The sequence below is a fragment of the Xenopus laevis genome, chromosome 5S (genome assembly GCF_017654675.1).
Source record: "Xenopus laevis strain J_2021 chromosome 5S, Xenopus_laevis_v10.1, whole genome shotgun sequence".
Classification (NCBI taxonomy): Eukaryota; Metazoa; Chordata; class Amphibia; order Anura; family Pipidae; genus Xenopus; species Xenopus laevis.
Window position 1 is genome coordinate 43,437,892 of NC_054380.1, and position 27,219 is coordinate 43,465,110.

Below are 27,219 nucleotides of genomic sequence, written 5' to 3' on the forward strand. Positions count from 1 at the left end.
GGATCAAGTACAAGCTACTGTTTTATTATTACAGAGAAAAAGGAAATAATTTTTAAAAATTTTGATTATTTGGATAAAATGGAGTCTATGGGAGCCATTCCCTAATTCGGAGCTTTCTGAATATCGGGTTTCCGGATAAGGGTTCCTATACCTGTACTGTGTTATTTTTGCAGAGGAAAAGGAAATCACTTTTAAAAATGTGGACTATTTGATAAAATGGAGTCTAGGGGAGACAGCCTTTCTATAATTTGGAGCTTTCTGGATAACGGGTTTCCGGATAATGGATCCCATACCTATACCTTTTTTAAGGTAGAAAAAAATACTTTTATATGGAATAACCTCAATAAAGTGTTCCTCTATGTAGATTGTGGTGCTATCTTGTATCCACTGCACATTCTTTCTGCGCATTGCATGATTCAACAGCACTGCATGGTTTCTGCATTGTATTAATGCACTGACCACCAATAAAGCTCAGCGGAGCATACAGTGTTCTGAAAATGAATATTTTGAATAATAGGTACCATCTTGGAAACTATGATGTCTGGTGTTCCTTTGGACGAGAGCTATTCTTGCGTCATCCAACGTTTATAGAGAGTGTGAAGCTCATAACACATATGCATATTTTTGCTGGATGTTCTGTGTATGTCAAGTTCAGGCATGATTGACTTGAGATGGAGGTGACATAGGCCTATTATTTGACAGCAGTTGAATTGTTTTAGAGATGCAGGGGGAAGTGTGCATAGCTGGGTAAGAGGCAATGCGATACTTTTTCGCGTTCCTATGGTCACCATTTATGATTTCCTTGTCCTTAAATAACGTACGTATCTTTGAAAAATAATGGTGGGTATTAGGTTGTTAAAAAAAACCCTGCATTTTTATCTTTTTTCAAACATACTTAATGAGTTAAGACTTGGAAGATTTACTGTCTGTCTACATTTTACATTTTTCTCCCACAGTTTCAGGCCTTTAGGGCTGATAGATTTTTTTTCAGTTGCATTGTGATCAGTGGGAAATTAGTTTATAGCAGCCTGTGGGGAAATATTATCAGCTGTGATACCCTTCACATGCAGTTAAGAAAGCCCATAGTGAGATGCATTTTATATTTTTCTCCCATTCAGCTAGTCGCAAGATTTCCTTTTTGTTGTCAAGAATTTAGAAAAGCGATATAGCGCTTGAGCTATCAAAATTAATTTTGCTCGATACCTTCTTTCTAATTCTTTGCCCCCCCTTCATCTGAGCTTTGTTGCAAGATAATAGGATCTGAATAAAAATGTTGTAATGGTTTCCATCTTATTAGATTGCATATTAAAGAGCCAGCTGCTCTCCCTTTGTCCTTTCTGAAGTTCACAAATAAATTTGCTTGCCTGGTGTCTTGAAGAGCACAACCTGCCCTTAATATGTGTATTGTGGGCTGCATTCTGTAGTTGCCATATATCCTTATTTTAAAAGAGATAAAAGGGAGATCACAAGATTTCATGGATAATATTGATTAAGGTGTCCTAGATCAAAATTTAAAAACTCAAGTTTCCAAAACAATAATAAAATGAAATGTAATCTGTTTCAGCATTTGTTAATCGCATTAATTCATGTTTTCCTTTTTTCCTTTTTTTTTATTTCATATCTTATTACATACACAAACACACCATGACATACGATGGCACCAAATCCACTATTTTGGATTTAGCCGAACCCCTGAATCCTACGTGAAAGATTCGGCCAAATACTAAACTGAATCCTAATTTGCATATGCAAATTAGGGGTGGGAAGGGGAAACCATTTTTTACTTCCTTGTTTTGTGACAAAAAGTCATGTGATTTCCCTCCCCGTCCCTAATTTGCATAGGCAAATTAGGATTCAGTTCGGCCGGGCAGAAGGATTCGGCCGAATCCGAATCCTGCTGGAAAAGCCCGAATCCCGAACCGAATCCTGGATTCGGTGCATCCCTAAAATACACATTTTGATTTTTTCGCAAGAAATATCTCTGTCGCTAACATAAAGAAATTTTGAGCTCAATTTTGCACATTTTATAGAGAAACAATGTTAATTTTTCTTAAGATAGGTCCAGGTAGACTAAAACGTTGAAATTTTTTTTTGTATGTTTTATAGGTCCCTAGAATGTGCTATTTATTTATATTATGCACACCTATGCACACGCCTACACCTGTTTTTCTTATTGCTTTATTTGAATATTGCCAAATATAATTTTATTGTAACTTTAGTTTCAATATTGCATCATTGTATTTTGCTTTTTGGTATTTTATTGCATATGCTGCATGTAAGAATAGAATTTTCGTATCAATACCGGTATGTATCCATTATCCGAAAACCCGTTATTCAGAAAGCTCCTAATTACAGAAAGGTCGTCTCCCATAGACTCCATTTTATACAAATAATACAAATTTTTCAAAACAATCTCCTTTTTCTCTATAATGATAAAATAGTACCTTGTAGTTCATCCAAACAAAGCTATAATTAATCCTTATTGGAAGCAAAACCAGCCTATTGAGTTTATTTAATGTTTACATGATTTTCTAGTAGACTTGAGGTCTGAAGATCCAAATTATGGAAAGATTCCTTATCCGGAAAACCCCAGGTCCTGAGCATTCTGGATAACAGGTCCCATACCTGTATATATTTTAGGATATAATAAAGTGCACATGAGAAAAACAGAATTTGGTCTGATTTTCATTATGGGTAGTTTGTAGATTTCTTTAGCATATGATTTTCCTTCACCTCCCTCTCTAAAAGCATGGCACCCCTTCAAAGATCTGCCATGCACTGCATGCATGATTAGCTTTAGGAAATATCTGCCTAGAAACCAAAAGCAGGGGGTATTGATGCTTTCAATATTCAAGCATTGGAATAAATGTCATTACTGTCTACTGATGGGCTAGTGATTGGTTGAGGGCAAAGGTTTAGTTTCTGCAAGACAGGTAGCTGTTGCTCCATCACTTGACAAGGCCGAAAAGCACATTACATTCTATATGTAGTTCATTCTAGAGTAGCTGCCGCCACTTTTTAAGCTTGTAAATTGCCTGGTTTGGGTGAGAATTTTTATCAGTAATTTTACTTTGATTTCATTTTTTTTAAATTAAATATTTACAAATACATTCCTCCCAACTGTCCCGTTTTCTCTCAGTCTGATTTTGACAGCTCAGCCTGCAGTCATGGGTTTCATACTGAAATGTTCCGAGATTCTCGTTGATCTCCTGCGCTGACGCCGGAAAAAGATACAACTTTTGTCCCTCTTTTACATTTTTCAAATGTTGGGAGGTATGCATATAGGAAATTGCACTGACCATTTGTATACATATTTAATTAGCCATTGTCTCACTAGTTGCCTGACCACAAGTTCCCCCCCAAGTGGGCTTCTGTTGCATTTATAATTCCATTAAAGTAAAGTGTTGTGTTCTGTGTCCGATCATTCTAGGATATGTGGCATGATTTAATTGGGGCTGCAACCATAGGCAGCAGAAGATGGTTTCAGCTGGGGGGGCCAGGAAGATGATTAATGGAGGCGCTGCGGCGCAATTTTTTTGGCTACGCCCCTTTTAGCCACTCCCCTTTGACTCCACCCACTTTCCCGTTTGTTTTCACTGAATTTTCAGGGAATATAAAAATTTCACATTTCAGGAAATTTCATGTATAAATACCCCCAGACTGAATGGCACAGTGGAAATTTAATGTGACCTGTGGCATAGACCCTACCCCTCACAAATGACACACATAGGCCTTTAAGGACTAACAGCATGTGTGCCCATCACTGTGGCACTGAAAGAGTAAACAGCAGTAGGGCAGCAAAACATCAAAATGCATGCCTAGCAATCCTATGAGCAGCAATGAGGAAGCAGCAACTTCCCAGCAGTTACATTCATTGCACATCATTCACAGCTCCCACCGAATGATGTGCAATGAATGAAACTTCTGGGAAGTTGCGGCTTCCCCATTGTGCTTATTGGATTGCTAGGCTAAAGGCTAGCCTAGCAGCTCTATTTGCACAACAACTCCCAACATCAGGCTGCCTGTAATTAATGGTGATGGAAGTAGGGACTTGTAGTCCTCCAAGAGCTGAGGACAAAATGACCGAGTACCAGTGGCAATGGTACCCTCCCCCGCCCTTTGATTGTTCTAAGCCCACTATTGAATGCACTCATGAAGCAGCTGGGCACCGGTGGGGGGCTCACTCATGCTGACAGGTGTCGCAGCTTGCACCTGTGTCACCATGGCATCATCTTCTGCAAATGTGCAGCCGCAGCCAGAGCCAGCTCACTGCGGCCGCTCCATCGATGAGGCACATGGAAGAGGTGAAGGCAGGGCCAGTCTTAACAACTGCGGGGCCCAATTGGAACCATTTTTGTGGGGCCCCCTAAATGGAGTTTTGCCATCTGGCACAGGGTTCCTGTCCCATGATAATTACTCACTACATTTCACTAATTTATTTCAACTGCATGCAAAACGCAGGAATTTATTTTCACAGTATATGTGCATTTTTAAAGATTTATCCTCAAACCTTCCTGTTGTATGGTAAATAGTACAGGGGAATACCTATGCTGGCATGGTTTTCTGTTATCTCTCTGTACAGACTATGAGCAAATTTAGGGGACTGTTCCTGCTGAATTGTGCTTAGTACAAGGGAATACCTATGCTGCCATAGTTTTATGGGATCTCTCTGTACAGACTATGAGCAAACTTAGGGGCTGTTCCTGCTGAATTGTGCTTAGTACAGAGGAATACCTATGCTGCCATAGTTTTATGGGATCTCTCTGTACAGACTATGAGCAAACTTAGGGGGCTGTTCCTGCTGAATTGTGCTTAGTACAGAGGAATACCTATGCTGCCACAGTTTTATGGGATCTCTCTGTACAGACTATGAGCAAACTTAGGGGCTGTTCCTGCTGAATTGTGCCTTTGACCATGTCCACTATAGGAAAAATATTGAATATATAGATAGCTAAACGTTTCTTTTTAATAATGCAATTTATTTTATAAAAGCCAAAAGACACATTTGCAATTCCATGTATAATACCCCAGAACTTAAAGGATGAATTCCATGAATTTGATGTTTGATGCGGGAGGAAGTCAATTGCAAGATTTTGCTATGGTTGGGCCCCATGGGCACGGGGACAGATTGGGCCCAATAGGTCTCATTAGCCTAAGACCGGCACTAGGCAGAAGGAAGGTGCAGCAAGTCCAGCTGTCTGTGATCTCTCCCTCCCCTAACACACGCCCCCTCCCATCTTCCGGCTAAACACACACACACGGGAAACCTCTGCAGCATATAATTAAATCTTTAGCAATACATCACGTGTCTGTCTGTACAGAGTTTATTGGAGACTGAGCAGCAGGCAGAACGTCTTCATCCACGCAGAGCCGCACACCAGATCCTCCCTCTCAGCAATCAGCGTGTAAGCGCAGGATCAGCCTATTTGCGCCTAAACGTTTTGGCGACATTATGCAAATAGGCTGAACGCGATTGGCCAGTTTTAGTCATGAGAGCTTTCGGCTTCTTCAGCCCCAAAATAAATGATAATGGCGTCGGGTTTTGGCGCAAGTATTTTGAAAAAGGCTGCTCAAGCTGTTATAAGCAGAATTCTTAAAAAAAAAAAATCCAGGAGAATTTTTTTTGGGGAGGCCTTGGCCCCCCTCTGCTGCCTATGGCTGCAACTAACGTACTGTGAGAAGGGTCTGTAAATTATACCATTTCCATTGCAGGTGCAACTCCCTCGGTTTTCAAATAATCTGTAATGAGAGTCCAGTGGTACAGTTGAGGGTATAGGTACTATAGCAGTACATTTCTGAAACATGTAATCTGGTAAATTATACTATTCATTTTTTTAAAATATGCAGCAGCATAGTTTACTTTACCCAAAACTATTCTATTTTTTATTTTTTTCCCATTAACTGATTCATGTTACATTTAAATCTTCTATCCAAGGTCATCTGTAAGCGTAGATTACATTAATTTTTTGTGTCTTTTGTGTGTGTGCACAGAAATGATTTCCTGTTTTTTTTCCTCATAATTTTCCTTCATGTCACTTGTTAGCTGCTTTTCAAAGAATTCCTATAAATTGCCCTCCGTGAATTTCTGCTGCCTGCTAATCACATGGTAATCACTGTTCCTTTTTCTGCTCGTCTTCACCATTCTTTCTTCTTACTCCCAAAGCACTTTTCTTTTAATCCAAGGCTCACCACTCATGTTCAGTCATGAGGTTACAAAGCTGACATTGCTGTCTCCGTAGAGGTTATCTCTTTAGATTTCTTGAAAATTTCCCTTTGGCATTTTCATTTTGGCATCTGGCTCTCTGCAGGAAAGGGCTAAACCGCCCCTCCTATCTACCAAACTTTAAAGAGCAGAGCAGTATTTTCCCTAATGCCAGGGAGTAGATTTCTGCCATTGCTTTCATAGCATAATGTTGTATATGCTATGTATGTATGTGAGAGTACAGATATATAAATACATGCAACAGTGGCATAGCTAGATTTTACTAGGACCCCACAGCAAAATAATTTGAGGGGCCCCCAAACTCTCCAGAGGTTGTCCTGTTTTTCCAATATATAATAAAAGTATTAATTAGGGCCTAATGGGGCTCCTATACCTCCTTGGCCCCCTGCTTCCTCTGTAGTTACGCCCCTGCTCACAACATGCACTTTGGCATTTATTCTTTGTTTACTAGATCAGTGATGGGCAACATGCAAGTGTTCAGTGGCCTTACATGTAGCTCTGAACTACCTAAAATAGTACACATTATTTTCCATGTGCTTCGATACAATAAAAACAGTATGAAATGTGTGATTGGGGTTGGTTGTCTGAGCAATTATTGAATGAAGTGTCACAGTATTGATTTTTAATTGAATTTAACAATGTAAATTGCTTTTATATACTTCTGCCTTGCTGGTGTATTGAGCTTGATTCCGACTTGGGCTCTATGTGCTTTGTGTCTGCTTTGATTTTTTCCAGGTAATCCAGTTTCCTCCCACCCTCCAAATACATACGGGCAGGTTAATTGGCTCTTGATAAAAGTGACTCGACTCAAAGCAAATTAGGAGCCACACACATGCTTGGGACGTTTGCGCCTCATTAGGACCTTTTTCATCCTTGAAGGGTTAAATTATGAGTTTTAGGTTAGTGCTACAGGAGTTATAATTGTTTATACATGACACAGGGAATAGTACTAGTATCCCGGTAATAGTATGATCAAAACGAAGATTGATTAACCTTTCTGTTTGATTTTAATTCTTAATGGGTGGGACTACCCTAGTTTTAAATTTTGGGACCATGGGAGGACTGACATATACACCTATGAATAAGTACAGTACCTGAAGGTACGAAACACATAAGGGGGGTCATGCGGGGTCAGCATATACCTATTATTATTCTGTTATCATGCTAATAAATAATAAACTTTAGAATTTTATGGATTACGAGCTATGGGACATTTTTGTTTATTGGTGGCTTAATGGTGCCTTGAGAACTGGGGCTAATCCCTGATACTTTATTTGGAATTTTCATTTGAGGTTTTACATGTCCCCTAAGCTTTAGCCTACGAGCCCAGTAGGGCTGGTTTTCCCTATGACTGATGCGGCGAACAGGCAATTGCTGCATCATAGGCCTGCCCCTGATGTCATGCCCCCCCCATAGAATCGCAGCCCTGCCCCCATTGAATCACGGCCCCGCTCCCTGCCCAGATTCAACCCGGGCCAGAAGGTGGCAACCCTAGGGCCCAGTGTGATCTTGGGACCATCTAGCTTTTTCAATTATTATTTCTATTTTCTTGTAATATTAATTTTATTTGCACTGCTGGTCCCGTCAGATGCACCTTCTCTGAGAAGAAGGTAAGCTAGGCACGTGTGTGCACCCAGAAGTGTCTAGATGCAGTGACGTCACTGGGGCCCCCTAAACCGGCATGTAGAGCTCGGATGCATGCGTGCATAACTCTGCACCCATCCAGACCCTGCAGTAGCCCAGAAGGGGTCTGTGCATGTAGCCTAGGGGCCCCATATCTCATTTTATCCACCACTGGACCCCACTGTGCATGTAAATGAGACTGTGAGGGACATTAGTTTGAAACCTTCACAAGGGCAGGGGCTGATGTGAATAATGTATAATATCTGTAAAATGCTATATAAAGGTGTTAGCAAAACAATCCTATTGGGTTTTATTTAATGGTTAAATGATTAATAGCAAACATAAAGCACAGTTATATGAATCACAGAAAGATCCCTTTTTTAGAAACCCTCAGTGTTGCAGATAATAGATCCTATACCAGTACCTTAATAACAGTTCTCAGCTGTACACAAACCCTGTGCAGCAAGCAGTCGAAGACTTTCTGGTGCCTCCACCATCATTGGGCAGCAACTGACCATAGAGAGCTGCCTGTTAAGCACCACTATTCTAGATAGACAAGTTTTCATGACTTCCCTGATCCCTGAAGTGGAAGTAAAAGTATGCAACAGAGGACCATAACCACAAGACTATAATTATATTCTTATGCTAGTTCCTTATAGCAGATGAGGACATCTTTTTAGTGCCACTCTAACAGCTCCATTTTGGAATTCATGAGGAAATTAGCTGTAATGGATTGACCTGAAGCAGAAAGGTAAATGCATTTCAAACCAAGAATGAAAAAAAAAGTAATTACAGCAAACCAGTAATTTCTCAGAGCCTGTTCATTGCTTAAAGGAAAACTTTACCCCAAAATAAATACTTAAGCAACAGATAGTTTATATCAAATTAAGTGGCATATTAAAGAATCTTACCAAACTGGTATATATATTTAAGTAAATATTGCCCTTTTACATCTCTTGCCTTAAACCACAATTTTGTGATGGTCTGTGTCCTGCCTAAGAGATCAACTGACCAGAAATACTGCAACTCTTAACTGTAACAGGAAGAAGACTGGAAGCAAAAGAAAGAACTGTCTTTTAATTAGCTCATGTGACCTAACATGCATAGTTTGTGTGCACCGGGAATCTTATGATCCCACGGGGGCGGCCATTATAAAAACAGCACAAGTCAAATAATATCTAACAGAAGCCAATACAGCAAGACTGATTAATAATCAGGATATGCAGACTGCTTTGGGTCCTGTGTTATCATGTTATCTAATGTGGATTTTATAGTTTTTGTATTGTTTAATACAAACTTTCTCCAACTCTCCAGAGTTCGAGCAAAGTAATCCTCCAAATAGAATCCCAGTTGATCTATTCAAATCTGGCTCCATGATCTTTCCCTGCAGCTGGAGTTGGAAACAGAGGATGTAAAGGCACAAATAAAATCCCATTTTTAATTTATTAACTCGTACATCTCAACTGTCCTGTTTTTAGAGGGACAGTCCATCTTTTGAGAGCTCAACCCGCAGTCCCACGTTTGTACTGGAAAAAACAGTCTTTCTCTGCACTGAACAGACAGAAAAAGAAACAAAGTTTCTAACACAGAAATATGTTCAAACTTTAATAACCTGGCAAATTTTGTAAAATGAATATGGTAATTGGGGGGTGTGGCCACAAAAATGGGTGTGGGCAAAAAATATGTACGCCTAATTTTGTTTGTCCCTCTTTTTATTTCCCAAATGTTTGGAGGTATGTATTAACTGAAAAAGAAACCTATCCCCAACAATAAATCTGTACTGTTTTTAACCTGACTGTATACAATGAAATTCCCCCTTTATTTACTTGCTCTGACTCCTACAGATACAAATCTCTACACAATCGCTGACTGCTCTACAGGGAATCAAACAAATCTGATTCTGGGAAGTAAGGTGGGAAGGGCTCCCCCTATTTGAAAGTATGATTCTTTCCCTGCAGAGCAGTTAGGTACCGTCTAAAGTTTCCTATCTGCAGCAGTCAGAGCAAGTGAATTAATCTCACTGCATTCACTGCATTCAGGTTTCTTATTAAAATGGTAGACATGTTTTAATTAAAGTATATTGGAGATAGGTTTCTTTTTCATTAAAGAAAGTAAACATTTGATTTTATTTTTTTGCCTTTACATTTCCTTTAACACCATCTATGACTGAAAAAACCCCTACACCAGTACTAGCCAAAAATGCATCCCAGTGTGCGGGAACAGTTAGAAAGGCTTTTTGAAGTGAAATGTAAGTTTATAAATAAATACGTTTTTGCTGTACATTAAAGGGAACTTGTCACTCAGACATAAAAAGCTATATAATAAAAGTCCTTTTAAAATTAAATATGAAACCCCAAATTTATTTTTTATTAAAACACCAATAACTATTATAAACTTTTTTAAAAGTCTCAGCTGTCAATTATATATTGCTTGCTGGTCATTTATGCCTTAGGCATAGAGGCGGGGCAGGCAGTTACTTTCACTTTCTATTCTGCACTTCAAGATGTCACTATATTCCTCACATTCCCCTTCCCTCCTCATCCTCAGTGTAGCCAGTGCTTGGGCATGGCTATCAGTTGCCCTATTGTGGCACATAAACAAGATTTTGGCATGATTTGAAATATTTGAAATCAGTTTTTGGGGTGACGGGTCCCCTTTAAAGCCATAAAAGGATTATTCTACTTTAATCCTTTAAACAGTGTCTCCTAAATTGGTTGTCATCATTGTGTATGCTATGTTAAATTTGATTGTTGTTCTGTCTAATATGCTTTATTTTGCTATGTAGTGTGCTAAAAATATATTTATACGGTAATTAAAATATGTATCTATACCCTAATGTTGCAGGTGTCTGTACTGAGAACTCCCTCCCAGGTGGCTTAGCACTTGAAAGGGGCCAATATTTTTGAAAAGTTATTGTTCCCCCCCAAACATTTGCATCAGAAATGGGGGTTGCTTGAACCAAAATATCAATATGTAGGGCAATATTTGAAGGAAAATGGAAAGGTAAATTACTTTTTTACAGAAAAGGCAATAAACTGAGCTGATCACAGTGAATATGAGTCATGCAATGGAGCAACTGTAAACATGAAATAAATAAAAGACAGTTTAAAAATGGAAAAACATGTTCATATTATGTATTTCTGCATTAGCAATTACATATGACAACTGAAACTATAGTACACGAATTGTACTGATTGTGATTGTAGAAATAATATTTTTTGTGAAAAACTAACATTTTGGGCATTCTCTGTTGTATTTTCCCCTTTATAGTTTAGAATATGCAAATTTGGATATGAAAGATTTGTTGGTTAGGCTTGTAGGCACAAGTCATAGGGGTCACCTTAAAAATGACTATAATCAGAAATAGCTATTCTGTGGCGTACTATGGTTGGTCCACATACAATATTTTTTTCCACCCAGTGACCAGGGGCGATCCTGGCCCCTCCGCTGCCTGAGGCAGCAGCAGTTGCTGCTGCCCCCCCCCCTCGGAATTTCACACTTAAAGTACCAGAAGCAGCATTTTTGCTGCCCCTGGTACCTAGTGGGGCGCTGCCGCCTGAGGCGACAGCCTCAACTCACCTCATTGGCGAAGCACCCCTGCCAGTGACGACCTGCAGTGGTATCATAGTATTTTTTTTTGTTCTTCCTGCTTGTGTTATGACTTTATGGGGTTCTTTTCATTATTTATTGTTATCTTTATGATATTCTCATATAGCGTTACAGTGTTATGCCAAACTGTATACACACTTATTCCAGCACAAATAAGGGCCCTTTTTTTTTTTTTCACGGTTTGAGAAAAAACGCTAGTATGAATATAATAGAATATCCTTGAATAAGTTACCATTTATTAGAACATAAAACAGCAAAAAGTCACCATTAAAAAACTCAGCAAGTAAAATCTGGCAAGGTTCAATAGGAGTCAATGGAAATTGTCTCAGCTTGAATTATTTATTTTTCTGGTTCATTAAAACACTTGAGTTTTTTAGCCTCATTGAAAATGAATTGAACAATGTGATTCTTGCTGGAGTGTTACTTTTTTAATAAGAAAAAACTCGCGCAGGAAAATTCTGTCATGTTTTTTTCTTAAATAAGATAGCATTCGCGAAAAAAAAAATAGTAAATAAGCCTCTAAGTATCTGACCTGTAGGTTTCACAAACTATTTGTTGCCTAAGGTAACGTTTCATCCTTAATATAAAATGTATGCTCATTATTAAATTATTTAGATGCTAGTTTAAAAGGGGCAATACTCTGCTGCACTTTTTTCATCTTTAGTCCATGGGCCACATACTATTGAAATGGTGATTTCATATAATTGAAGTCTATGGAACACACATGCAACCTGGGTGAGAGGAACTGAACCACAAGGTACAAAATCATGTATTTTTCAGTACCCTACAATACCCCTTTAAAACTGAAACTTTGCCTAAATTAAACTTTGCTGATGATTTTTTCTCTCTGCTTAACATCATTTGTCACTCAAGCAAAACTAACAAAATGAACACAAAAACAACATATTCAGGCATTAATGAAAATATGGTTAATGTTCTGTCAAAGTATTACAGTCTATTTAACACTGGTTTAAGTGTTATCCTAACTGCCTAAAAATAATACCGCAGAGTTGCTACTGAAATATGATATATCAAAACTAAACATATGGGCAAGAGGCAGTGAACGATGTGTGTTTCTAGAACATATGGGTGTTCTTGCATATAAAAAGCGTCTGTGGCATTAATAGCAACAGACATTCATTAAAAACCAATAACTATGAGAAAAACACACACAAATTGCTACATAAATATGAAACCTATTAGCATTTCAGAAATGTCTTAATGTTATGACCATGAACTTGAATTGTTTCCAGTACGCTGAACCTAAAAAATAAAAAATCAGTGGGCAAATTATATAATTTGAGTTCAGAGCAATGACGCAGTTTGTATGCAAATACATTTTCGGTAGGTTCAGCTTCAATCTCTTGTAAAAATTTGTGTAAACGTTATGATCAATAAAGTAATTCTAAATACTATAAGAACATGTTTTTAAAATATACAACCCAAAGAAAGTCACAGATATCACTTGGTATTGCCAGGGGCATTGAGCTATTTCTACTATGGGAGAAGGAGAACTTGGTAAACGACTAGTTAATATACTGCCACTATTTTTTATTGCAAATTTTACCACCTTAATTAGTCTTAAAAAGCATAAAATCCAGTATTTATTCAAAATCACAACTTCCCATCAATTTCCCTTTGCACTTTATCTAGTATTAATCCAGTGCACAGTTCATAAAAACATAAAGTATGCTTGTGTACAGTGAAGTCAAATGTATTTGCTCTTTTAAAGGTCAATAAATAATATGCAAGACTAGTCATTTTTTTTCAGCTTGTCCTTAGTTTGTTGACATATATATGCAGCTTAAAAGGCATCTTGTTACAGACTCAAAAGGTATACTTAGGCATTTTGTCAGTTGTGGGGAGCACAATTCCTTTGGGGGGGGGGGACTCCATGTGCTGTTGGCCTTAAATTCAGAAACACAGCAATATGCAAAGCAAATAGTGCCCATCCACACAAAAGATCAGCTTCTGGTCAGTAAAGCATGATTCTGGAAAATGGGTTTTTGTATAAAAGATCCCATCCCTGTTCAAAGAAACACAGGAAGGGGATTATTAAAGTCTGAATTCTAAAAACTAGAAAAATTCAAGTTTTTTTTTACTATAAAATCCAAATTTTTATTTGCAAAACAAGACTTTTTTGAGATATATAATACCCAGAGGCTGCAAAAAAGTCTGAATACAAAAATACTCCATCTTCAACATGTAGTATTCAAAGACAGAGGTCCTATTTGCAATTTGAAGATATTGTTTGCGCTGGGTTTCGGTTGCGTTTGCGTTTTTTTTGTCAATCCGATTATTTTTCATGGTAAGGGTAAATTGTGGACTCTAGTTTGGTCAGACTTTTTTTTCTGAAAAACTCGTATTTTGAAATAATCCCCGAAATGTATAAAACATGTCATCAATGGAAACACAATAGAAACATTCTACTTGTATACCCACCCTATTTACATAGCCTATACATCCTGGACTGGCAAAATCCACATGGAAAAACTAGGTTTTTACTGTCAAAACAGTTACAAAAAGTATTTTGACAAAATTCTTTTGTTTTTGAATCTTGTTGCCTTTATATTAACTCAAGCAACGGTTTTTGGGGGTTTTTTTCTGTATAGCAAATGTGTAGTGTTCCATTGCACATAATTTACTGAGCTGTAAACTATGCTTTACACAAATGCACAACCCATTACTGTATTGTTATCCTTTTTAAAATGACAAGTTAAAAACCATGTTTTCTATTTCATGTATTTTGGCTCAGTGCTGTGCATATTTATTGCACTATATAAAGATTTGTATTTTAGTGTAGAAATTAATACCATATTATCAGGGGCGCTCCACCAATGAGGCGAGTTGAGACACTCGCCTCAGGCGGCAGCGCCCCCCTGGTTGCCAGGGGCGGCAAAAATGCCGCTCCTGGTAACTAAGAGCCGAATTTCCGGTTTTCAAACCGGAAATTCGGCTCTTCTAGTGCAGAGAGCGCTATTGCGCTCTCTGCACTAAGCGTCGCGGACCGCCCCTGCCCTCTCCGGCGCTATAAAGGTTAGTGCCGTGGGGAGGGGTGGGGGCGGCGAAAGAAGGCCGCCTCAGGCGGCATTATAGCCAGAATCGCCCCTGCATATTATACAGTACCTTTTAATAATGAAACATTGTACAGTAGAACCCCCATTTTACATTTTTCAGGGAACCACAAAAAAATGGTGGAAAATCCAGGAAAGTAAAATAGGGATGCACTGAATCCACTGTTCTGGATTCTGTGCAAATCAGTGAAATGTATTATAACTAATATATAGGTTGGACCACAAAACTACAATGTAAAATGAGGGAAAACTTAAAATCAGAGGATGTAAAATTGAGGTTTCACTGTAAATGCAAAAACATTTTGGCCACCCATTCATTTGCTTTTAAATTACATTTTTGATTCCACTTAAAGAAATGTTAAAACTGGCATGGGACCCCTAATCCAGAATGCAGGTGATTTTTGGTTTTCCCGATAATGGATCTTTCCGTAAGATATATAAATATTAAATAAACCCAATAGGCTGGTTTTGCTTCCAGTAAGGATTTATTATATCTTAGTTTGGATCAAATGCAAGCTACTATTTTATTAGAACAGAGAATTTGTTTTTTTTTAAAAATGTATATTATTTGGATAAAATGGAGTCTATGGGAAATGGCCTTTCTGTAATTTTGAGCTTTCTGGATACCATACCTGTATATTAATTTATAATTTTATCCCTTATGATAATTTCCCTACTTTAAAGCCAACAATCTGATTTTGTCATTTTATCCTCTTATAAGCAGCCATTGTTTCTCTGTTATCTGACCACCACCTTTTTTATAACCCATGCCCTTATATTCTTTAAAAGAAACTAGAAGGTGGCATAGCCTGATGTTACTAGAGGTGTAATCAGCCATTTATTGTTCTTTTCTCTTGGTCAACCCCTTAGGTTGTCTGCTAGCCCCTTCAGTAAGAAATCTTATGTGAGCCTCAGCAATCCTGTGGAATGCTACATAGGCCTCTAGTTGGCAGCCCTGCCATAAAAACAAGAACATCCTGTATTAAAACAGGGAGAAGTAAAACCTCTTAAATTCTTCTCTGAGCCTACCTATATTTGATTTTTTGTTTTATCAATATCAAAAGGGGAAACGAAAAAAGTTAAATACTAGTTATGTACACATACTGTAACAGCATCTTTGAATCTGTAGATGTCTGTTATGTTTAATAGAGCTTTATTTTCTAATATTTAATGAAAGCAACATCTCTAGAACACTGAAATCAAGCGACTGTCATATGTAAATGCATATAGAGCATTTTCATCGAAAAAACTTAATGGCCAAAGGTTTCAATGAGCCCTCCTGACATTTGTACTTTGCTTGGCTCTTCTAACAGATGCCGCCTCAGTACGGTCAGCAAGGTGTAAGTGGCTACTGCCAACAGCCATATTACAACCAGCAGTCGCAGCCTCAGTATCTGCAGCCCCAGGCTCAGTATCTGTCACAAGTTCAACAGCGGTATCCACCCCAACAGGTAAGCAATGGCATGCTTGTGAAAAAAGGGGCAATAAATACTAAAAACCTGCAATTGGTTTTAAGTATTAAGAGCAGCATGGTGCCTTATGAGGTTGAAGGGCAATAGCTGGACATATTTTCTTGCCAACAGGGAAAGTTTTTTGCATGGAGAATTATGAATCATGGAATTGCAGGCTTATATATGATGCCACTCTGCCTTTGAGGTTAATTGAAAATTGGCTCACGAAGCTGAAATATCCAATTACATCTTTTAATGAAGGGATGTCACATGTGCATCATTGAAGTTGTTGAAAACATTAACTTTCACATTGATATGCATGAAATCCAGTGCTAGATATTCTTTTTTGTTTTTGCAAAAATCTGAGTTAAATGAAACCTTAGGAGCATGGAGTTCCAAAGGGCAGTGGTTTTTCACTAATAGGAGTGGACAGATTTATGATTCCCAATATATATATATTTTTTTTTAGCTAATTTACTCAAAATTTAATTATATATGCAGGTCAGGATTGAGGTAATTGTGTAAAATCTTTTTTCTTAAATATTTATTAGAGCATAAATGATGCCCTATGAATAACTCATACCTCCCAGTTTGGAAATAGAAAGAGGGACAAAAAGATTTGCCATAATCCGAAAATGTTTTTGACCATGCCTGTTTTTGTGGCCCCTAATTACCATGTTCACATGTACCATGTTTACAAAATTTGGCAGGTTATGATACACATTTTTGTATTTTTTATGTGTTGTTACAGTTTTGCTAATGGAGGTGAATTTCCCTTTAAACTGCAAGTCACCGTTTCCCCAAGAGACCTGGTTATCTTAAATTGTTACAATTGTTTCTTTGCTTATCTTAAATTGTTACAAAAGCATCTAAGTGCACCTGCCACATATTCTGGGCTCTTTGACAAAAGCCAATTAAGTTTTAGAAACTTTGTATCTGGCTGTTCATTGCAGGAGATCAAAGAGAAAGTCGGGACATTTCAGTAACAATCTGGGACTGTGGGCTGAGCTGTCAAAATTGGAACTGTCCCCAGAAAAATGGGACAGTTGGGAGGTATGATAATAGGGAACTTACCAGTCTGATCTAAGGATTCATTTTAAAAAAAAGTCACAAAGTTTGCACCAATAGCAACTAGTAAGATGCTGGTTGTTTGCTGTACATTGGTAGATTAGCAGACCTGGTGGAAACATTGCAACTTTTATTTCTTTAACCCCCAAAGACCTAACCCCACAGCACAGCAAGCCCACAGCATAGCAACAGGGCATACCCATTTTACTTTCATCAAGATCAGTTTTTTTTTAATAGTGCTGTACAACATTTTAGCTGCACTGGAAGCAAAATGAGATATCAAGTTACCTTGGTATGACATATTTTCAGGCATCCTGCATAGTATGTCATTCTACAATGACATTTCACCCTCTGGAATTACCACACCTACTGGTATGACCATTCACATTAGGCTCAATTTTATTTTTGGGGTTTATATCCCCTTTATAAGAGCCTATGCTTTAAGAAAGTGTCATTGGTAGTTATTTAGGGGAATCTAAAGATATTCTAAAAACGATAAAATGCCATCTCACAAAACATGTCTGTCTTAAATGTTTTCAAGTCAGATTTAAACAGTGAATGCATCAGTGCATGAAAAGTAGTGGCTTCTCAAAAGCAAAGTGATCTCTTTTTTTGGGCACGTTAATATGCAATGTCAGGTTGTTTGATGCTCAGTGACAACATGAGGCAGCATCTGTCAACTCTTGTTCATTTCAGTTCTTGTCTGCTGTACGTGGAAAATGCTGCTAGTTATACACACTTTTTTCTTTTTCATTTGGCATTGCAAGAAATGGATGCATTTGGCCTTGTAATTTGGGTAATAGACTGGGAGACCTTAAACTCCGCCTCTTCAACAACAGCTTTAATTTCGGCAACTCTGAAAACATACCTATCATAGTGACTCCCTGCATAAAATCTTTTAGTATTTTGCTCTATTGCATTTTTCACTGTGTGATTAGCTTACATGTTTAAAGGAAAACTTTACCCCCACTTAAGCAACAGATTAAGTGAAATTAAGTGGCATATTAAAGAATCTTACCAAACTGAAATATATATTTCAGTAAATATTGCCTTTTACATCTCTTGCCTTGAACCCCCATATCATGATGGTCCGTGTGCTGCCTCAGAGATCACCTGACCAGAAATACTGCAGTTCTAACTGTAACCGGAAGAAGTGTGGAAGCAAAAGACACAAATCTGTCTGTTAATTGGTTCATGTGACCTAACGTGTGTGGTTTGTTTGGTATGTTTGTGTGCACTGTGAATAATATGGTCCTAGGGGGTGGCCCTTGTTTTTTAAAATGGCAGTTTTCTATTTATGATTACCCAATGGCACATACTACAAAAAAGTATATTATTATGAAAATGGTTTATTTACATGAAGCAGGGTTTAACATATGAGCTGTTTTATGCAATATCTTTTTATAGAGACCTACATTGTTCGGGGCTATAGTTTTCCTCTAAGGTCACAAGTGAGTGGGAAAGCAGATATAAGTTTGTGGAAGACATTAATACAACAATCATATCATAATTGTGTGTTAAAATGCCTTAGCTTATATTCTGTTATAGATGTATACGTTGTACAGGATGGGTGATAACACCTATAAATGCCCTTAATCCTTTACTCGCCTATAGGTGCAGATTAAGCGCAGTTGAGCTCATGGGCGCCATCTTCTGTCTCGTCGGTCTTCTTCGGGTCCTCTTACTTTCCTTCTGCAATTTCCGTCGCTTTTGGCACATGCACAGTTGCTACGAACTGGAAGACTGCTACAACTGCGCATGCACCATTACCTTTTACCCAATTAAGATATAATTAATCCTTATTGGAAGCAACCACAAGCCTATTGGGTTTATTAAATGTTTACATTATTTTCTTGTAGACTTAAAGTGGACCTGTCACTCAGACACAAAAATCTGTATAATAAAAGTCCTTTTCAAATTAAACATGAAATCCAATTTCTATTTTTTATCTAAGCATTCATAGCTGTTGTAAGCTCATTTAAAAATCTCAGCTGTCAATCAAATATTGTCTGCCCCTCCTCTATGCCCGTGGCATAGAGGCGGGGCAGACAATTACTTTCACTTTCAATTTAGCACTGCTCCTCACACATTTCCCCAGTTCTCTTTACCATATAACTGTGTGGCCAGGGCATGGGGATGGACATCGGGTCCCCCATTCTGGTGCACAAACAAAATTCTGAGATGATGCAAGGCTTGTCTTAATAACAGTGTCCACAAAATGGCTGCTGCCTGCTTGCTATAATTTTGAAATCCCAGACTGAAGGAAACAAGATTCAAATAATTTATATAGTGTAATTAACGTTCATTTTCCTTTACTAATCTGATAAAATAGGATTTGGAATAATTTTTTTGGGTGACGGGTCCCCTTTAAGGTACGACGATTAAAATTCTGGAAAGATCCATTATACAGAAAACACCAGGTCCTGAGCATTCTGGATAACAGGTCCTATACCTGTATAGTGAAGAATTATTTACCTCTGTAGTTTAGCAAATGGTCAGAAAATTTATTTTTTTGCAGACCAGTAGAAAAAAAAAGGGACAAATGATCACTTCCTATCAACTGGCATGGCATGATAATCATCATAACCTGCCCATGTATATGCTTTTGGACAAAAGTCACATGCTTTGGCTATACCTGTGGGTTATTTTTATTAATAATGGAGAGTAAGCTCTCAAGCTTGAAATATCAGCAGCTATTGTATTGCTTGGGGTTATGTATCCCAGGAACCACGAAGAACAGTTTGGACATTAGAATAGGGGATTGGGTATCTGGACCTTTAGTGGGTGAGTTGAGAACCAGATAGGTTGCCAAGATACAAGACCTCAAATAAAGGATCCCCGAGATTAAAGAATCATTCCCAGGCGGGATAGGGCCTAAAACTGAAAGATTACAGTCTCTATATGTTTTGGTTGCGGTAGTAAGTGGCCCTGACAACCATATAGTATGTTGCAAATATGCAAAATAGGAATTATACTTGAAAAAATATGATGATGTCAAATGCTCAATGTTATACTGTAGATGGTTTACTTAAGGTTAATTCTGAACTGAACTTTCCCATTAGCACTTGTCTGGGCCACTCATTCATTGAACTGGTGAAAAGTATGTTATGGCAGCATATAATAAAGGTCAGCAATGGAAAAAGATCTTGCTGAAAAAGTTATGTTTGCTCCAAATGATTACAACCTTCAGGCACTTCTTAAAAGTGCACAATTAAAATTTTTTAATGTAATAACAGTTTCAGGAAGATTATTACACTACGAAATTAGACTTTTAATTCTTACTTATGCTAACTGTTTTGCTCTTTGCAACTTTTATTACATTTCCCCATATATGTTTTAAATACAGATTACTAAATTGGACTATTTGTAGGTATGTAAAGGAACACTAAAACTGTAATAATCCAGAAATGATTCCCTTTTTCTCTTTTATAATAAAACAGTACCTTGTACTTGATCCATTCATCCTTATTGGAAGCAAAACCAGCCTATTAAAAGATAGACTACAAAGAGTGGTGGTAAATGGAACATTTTCTAATTGGACCAGTGTTGTTAGTGGAGTACCTCAGGGCTCTGTACTAGGTCCCTTGCTTTTCAACTTGTTTATTGATGACCTGGAGGTGGGCATTGAAAGTACTGTTTTTATTTTTGCAGATGATACTAAATTATGCAGAACTATAGGTTCTATGCAGGATGCTGCCACTTTGCAGAGTGATTTGTCTAAATTAGAAAACTGGGCAGCAAACTGGAAAATGAGGTTCAATGTTGATAAATGCAAGGTTATGCACTTTGGCAAAAATAATATAAATGCAAGTTATACACTAAATGGCAGTGTGTTGGGAGTTTCCTTAAATGAGAAGGATCTAGGGGTCTTTGTAGATAACACGTTGTCTAATTCTTATTTAATGTTCGAAGTTTTTTCAACAAATTTGGCAATTCTGCGGTCGAATAAAAATCGCTTGATCGAACGATTAAATCATTCAAATAGAACGATTAAATCGTTCAAATTGAACGATTCAATGGATTTTTAGCAATCGATCTAAGGATTTATATTCGACCAAAAAAAACTTAGAAAAATGCTCTGGAATGTCCCGATAGGCTAACATTGCACTTCGGTAGCTTTAATTTGGCGAAGTATGAAGTCGAAGTTGTTTTTTAAAGAGACATTGTTTCAATTCGAACAATTTTTACTTCGAAACGAAGTCGAATGGTTGAATATAGCCTATTCGATGGTTGAAGTACCCAAAAATTTACTTCGAAATTCAAACTTTTTAAAATTCAAACCATTCACTCAAACTTAGTAAATCTGCCCCTTAATGTATGAAGATCCAAATAACTGAAAGATCCATTATCTGGAACACCCCAGGTCCCGAGCATTCTGGATACCAGCTCCCATACCTGTACTGTTTTGTTTTTTTTCGAACTACATTTGACAGTCCATAGCACATTGAATAATGCTAGTCATTTTCTATTCATACTATATAAATATAAATTGCAGAATAGTTGAAAAGGGGTCTGCATATTAATGTGTGCAAAACTTTTTACCAATTTTCTACCTAATTAGTCCGTGTTAAATTCAGGTCTCTCTAATTAAGAGGTCAGAGATGTTTGATGAAATTACAAGGTTGTTTGCATGTGGACCACTATCTTTCTCTTTTATTGTTAATTTTTTTTTACACATTTTTAAACTGTTAAATCACAGAAGGTTAATTAAAACAGCGCCACTCTCTGCATTTCCCGGGGAATATTAACCTCATGAAGTTTGTGTGAAATCACTGAAGTGATGGAATTGCATTTGCTTGATAAGAATTTGCTGTGAGAGCAAAGACAAGGCCATTTATAGTTCAGTGGCATTAATTGCTTAGCATTTAGATATTAGCACAGGAGTCTATTAATTAACTTGCTAATAAAACTATTGGAATGTAGGCCGATGAAATGATTTGGTTTTAGTGGACCCATGGAGCTTGCCAGCAAGAGAGAAATAGATTCCCCTTTTCACTCTTGATCGTAAACTCCCAGAACACATTTTTCTTTTAATGAGACCCGATGCTGAAGATTGTATTGTACCCATGTGAAATGCTCACGGAATGTGTTATTTTTTGTGTGATGCATGAATCAGGTGTCCTTCCAAGGCTTAATGCATGATGAAAGATGAGAAACTGAACTTTTTTATTAAAATATTGCTAGTAATAGTATGAGGACTAGAGGATAGAATACTTTTTCATTAGCAGTTACATTTGGCTTTAACTAATGTAGGTATGAAGTTGATCCCCCAAGTAAATTTAAATGATAGCAGTTCTTAAGTAATTCTCATTCAGTTAAAACAAATATGTAAATTACCAATGTTACCAATTGTAACATTTAGGTGCAGCAACATGCATTCAGTAGGACCAAGAAACCATTCTTTTGCACTCATACATTATTACCCCCAAACAGAATACACAGCGAGGGCCTTCCTAACCTCAAAAGCAGGTGCTGTTTTTTTAAATTCCTGGTTGGAGGCAAGTTTTGGTTGCATAAACAGAGCCTCCTGTTGACTGCCTGTCCATATAGGGACTTCAAATCACAATCACAGCACTTATTTAGTACCACACTGGACCATTTTTCATGCTTGTGTTGCTCCCCAACTCTTGTTACATTTGAATGTGGCTCACAGGGGGACCCCTGTGCTAGAGAAATCCTGTGATCCACCTAACCTATGCGTAAATCCATGTGTTGGAATTTCTTTCCCTTTTATAACCACAGTTGCTCAGCTTGGCATGCACACACAGTACCTTGATGTCACACTGAGTCCATTTGACAATCAAGAAATACCTACAGTATGGGATCCATTATCCGGAAAACCCGTTATCCAGAATCGAATTACGGAAAGGCCATCTCCCATGGACTCCATTTTATCAATATAACACAAATTTTTAAAAATGTTTTCCTTTCTCTCAGTAAAAATAAAACAGTAACCTTGTACCTATTGGGTTTATTTAGTGTTTACATAATTTTCTAGTAGACTGAATGTATAATGATCCAAATTACAGAAAGATCTGTTATCTAGAAAACCCCAGGTCCCAAGCATTCTGCATAATTGGTCCCATACCTGTACTAAAAATGTGTGCCCCAAGACCATTTACCCTGGTATAGTTTGTCTTTGTCACCTTCAGAGGTAAAACATAGATGGATGTCAAAATATACATTGTATATTACTTATTATACATAGTATAATTCAAGAAAGTATTATATATATTAATACATTGCTCTAAAAGCAAACAAACAGGGTGTAAGGGATAAAGATTCCAGTACTTGCAAAAAATAAAGAGTTGGATTATTAACAAAGTATTGTAGAAAACAAATTTCAGCACCAGATACACAATGTTACATATTATATACACTGTTTTGTATCCAGACATACAGTTTTGTTTCACTCTTTAAAAGTTTGCTTTTCTATTCTATGCCAAGAAAGCCATTATTCTACACTGGCTTCAACCAAAACCCCCACCACTTACCCATTGGCTGAACTTCGTTAATTGTATATTGCCACTTGTAAAACTCACATATGAAGCACGGGGTTCTCCAGTTGAATTTGATAAGATATGGGAGAGCTGGCTTGAGGTGTAGCCTATTTCTACAACTCTATAAATGTATGCTATATGTATTTGTTTCATCGTGCTCACACGAGTAATAACACACATATGTGACTATTTCTACACTTGTGTGAACTTGATATGCTCAATTGAAAAGTGCAATGCTGTTAATTTTGCCAACTGATAAATAAAAAAACTTAAAAAAAAAAATGTGATTTTCACCTGTTTCATATTGGACACCCAGCTTGACTTAACCATTGGAAAAAGGATAATTTATTTTCTGTTTTATTTATGTATGTATGTTAAGTCTTGTAATTATGTAACCACTTCTGGGATACCTCACCACATTGTTACTGCATATAGTTCCTTCCTGTGTGAACTTTCTTGATTTGTTATTTGAACAGTTTTCCAATATATTCTATTTTTATCGAATCCAGTTGTTCAACATGTGGGTCATAGACATTAGTGATTTCTTCGCAGCATCCATTTCTTGGCTTCATCCATGCTTTTAATATGTACTTGGGGAACATTTGTGCCGTTTTACAGCTGCTCTTGTTGCATTTGAGTATACGGCTTAGACTTGTGCCCCTTAGCTAGAATATGTCTAGCTCCATGGTGTTATTTATCTCTGCATCTCTTTTGTTAATTCCAAACTTCCCTATTGCGAATGTGGAGCTCCCCCATTCGTCCAGACCGCTCATGTGACCTCTAGTCCTACATCCTGGCTTCCGATTCCTTTACTCTCTCACAACACGGACCTCAATTAAGGTCACGTTTCATTCAGGATCTGTTAAAATCTTCACATCCTTTATTATTACGAATGGGTAAAAGTTGTCAGTATTGGCACAGTGTACTTGACACACTACTGATGCGTTTCGTGCCCCTTCACCAGGCACTTCCTCAGAGTATTCTTTGATCCATTCGTAATTATAAAGGATGTGAAGATTTTAACAGATCTCTTTTGTTAATGCCAGTGTTTATGAACTGCAAGTCCTGTCTTGCCCCTGTTTCACCACCACCACGACTACCATGGTTTACTATATTTATGGTGTTGTCTGTTTGTGTTTTCTAGTTTTTTTAATATGTTTATTTATAAACCTGTATCTGTTTTGTATTAGTAGCTTTAAGGTTATTGTATTGTATTTATACATGTGTGTTGCTATTGGGGATTGTGGTCCAATACCAATGGTACAAAGATAATTGAGGAAAGGGATTTTTTCAGGACCTATGTCCAGTATATTGAAACTCACAACTATGCCTTAGAAACTTAAAGTGGATCTTAATCTTACAAATTGATAGAATTTAATTCAGAGTTCTCATCTGACGATTTTTTGCAGTTTACATTTTACTGACATGTTCAATTCTGTTATAGATGGAATAGAAGGTAAATGTTGAAGCCTTGACAGAAGATAGAACTTCATGGCAATTTTTTTTCGAGCAGAAGTATCTATACATCTAAGTAATATCTAACCCTCCAATATTTGCTAAATTTGATAAAAAAATATCATTGTTAGCATTCTGTTCCATGGAAAAACAACTACTGTATTTCTTCTGTAACTTAACATAAATATCTGAATGAAAAACATGAAATAGAAGGGTACTTTACTTAAGCCGTTTGTTGACAGTGTCTTGACATCTACTGATCACCACTAAAGGTCTACTGGTAGATCCTGATCTACCTTTTGGGCACCCCTGCTCTAACACTATCGCAACCTATTTGTTAAGAATTGTAATCAAATGTTTAATCGCTATTCATTCAACCATCGTTCTCCTAGCTTTTATGCACTTCAGTGTTTTAGTTAGACTTTGAACCTTTACTCTACTTTATCTAGGAATGCTTTCTTCATTATCACATCTGCAAACTTTCTTCTTTAAACTTGGTTTCCTGCATATACGGTACCTATATATCATATACAATTTTAATCTGACTATATAAAACATATATATATATCTATAGAGCCTTTCTCACTATAAGAAGTAGGTGAAATAGGTGCAGTTACAGTATATAGTTTAAGAACTGCATCAGCAACATTACAGGCCAAGGAGACAAGTTGGCTGGATGTGCAAACCTTTATGTTGAAGTAGATAGTAGGAATATGAGTTTAAGGAATCAGGCATCAGGGGAGCATAAAACATGCAGCATGAGTTTGCTCTTGTTCTGCTGTTGTGTAAGGTTTTTCTTGGCCATTGCTTGGCTTTCTGTTACATTTTTATTACTGTGCTTTTTTCCTCACATCACCTCGCTTTTTCTTACTTTATTTTTCATATTTACTTTTGTTTTTGTTCAGTTGTTCCAGCCTCATGGGTAGAGTGTTTATTTGCCCCATAGTTTTTGATTAGGTGAAATTACCTTGCCAACTAGCACTGCAATTGAACTATCATCCATAAATTAGACCCTCAGAGCTTTAAACTCTATTATTGGCGTTTTCCGTCACTGGCAATGTTTCAAACCTCAAATGCATTTATGAATTATAACAATTTCAGAATTTACTGACAGCTTCATTCTACATTTAAGTAAGCTTCCAGTGCTATTTTCCAATTGCTTTTCTTTTCCATTTACTCGTTAGAAATGCTTTAGGCTATTTTTTTCTGGTATTTAAAAAACATTTTTAAAAAATCATTTTAAATGCAGACCATTTTTTTAGCCTCTGGTCACCCATTATAAAAATTACTACTTTTTGGAGCCCTAAGTGCCACCAACTTAACGGAATGCTGGCTGTACCAGCTGTGTGTTAATCCCATTCTGAGATGATAATTTGAAATGATAAATGGTTGCTAAAACGATTTCAACATACAAAATAGGCTTTTTAACAGGACACATACTGTGGGTGGTATTAATTTGATGGGCAAATGTATAAAATGCACCCAATTTCCTTTGGTTTTGTAAGTGGAACTGTTTTACCTCAAAGCGTTATACCTTTCTTGTGAAATGAGAATCTATTTCAGTAATTCAAAAGCATATTTCTCTTGATTTTATTTTTTCTTATACAAACAAGGTAAGTTTATGATTGTAGCTGCCCAGCATTATTAAATTGGAATTACTAGAATTGCATAATTGATGAATGGTTCTGTGAAAACATTAGTATTGTTTTTATATTTAAGAACATCATCGTTTGAAATCTAGGGGTCCGCATATGCAAATGAGGGTTTGAAATTTTTTCAGGGCCTGGCTGAATCTTTAGTTCTGGATAAAATCATATGCCAAATCCTAAAATTCAGTACATCCCTAACTGATAATTGTGCAAGTGCCAGTTTGGCCCAGTAAATATAATACAGGTTTTTTGTCGACAAAAAGACAAACACAAGTGTAAACTGAAAGTGATATTTCCTGTGCTGTAGCCTGCTTACAAACCTAGTGGCACAAAAGTGCAATCATAGTTAAGATATGTACCTGCCAAATAGCCCTGTATGAAAAGTCTCATCTGTAGCCCCCTCCAGTGCCTGTGGCACTGCACATGCTCATTGTACACAGGGCTAATTAATGTTAATTGAAGGTATTAGTAAAAGCCATTCCAAGTACTCTGTACATGTCAAGGTTGATGTATTTACAAGTTGGATTGATATACTAATGTGCATGCTGCTATAAGGCGGCTAATTTT

The 27,219-nt window shown here is 37.2% G+C and overlaps 1 protein-coding gene across 6 annotated transcripts in view; it reads left to right on the forward strand.

The window, feature by feature from the left end:
* Window positions 1-27,219, forward strand: part of arid1b.S (AT-rich interaction domain 1B S homeolog) — a 237,567-nt gene that overhangs the window by 39,657 nt on the left and 170,691 nt on the right. For 4 of the 6 annotated variants that reach the window (XM_041564452.1, XM_041564455.1, XM_041564453.1 and 1 more), the window contains exon 3: window positions 15,843-15,980. The exons of the other annotated variants lie outside the window; for them this stretch is intronic. In XM_041564452.1, the coding sequence (XP_041420386.1) occupies window positions 15,843-15,980 (138 nt within the window). The remainder of the gene's footprint in view (window positions 1-15,842; window positions 15,981-27,219) is intronic. 6 annotated transcript variants of the gene reach the window in all.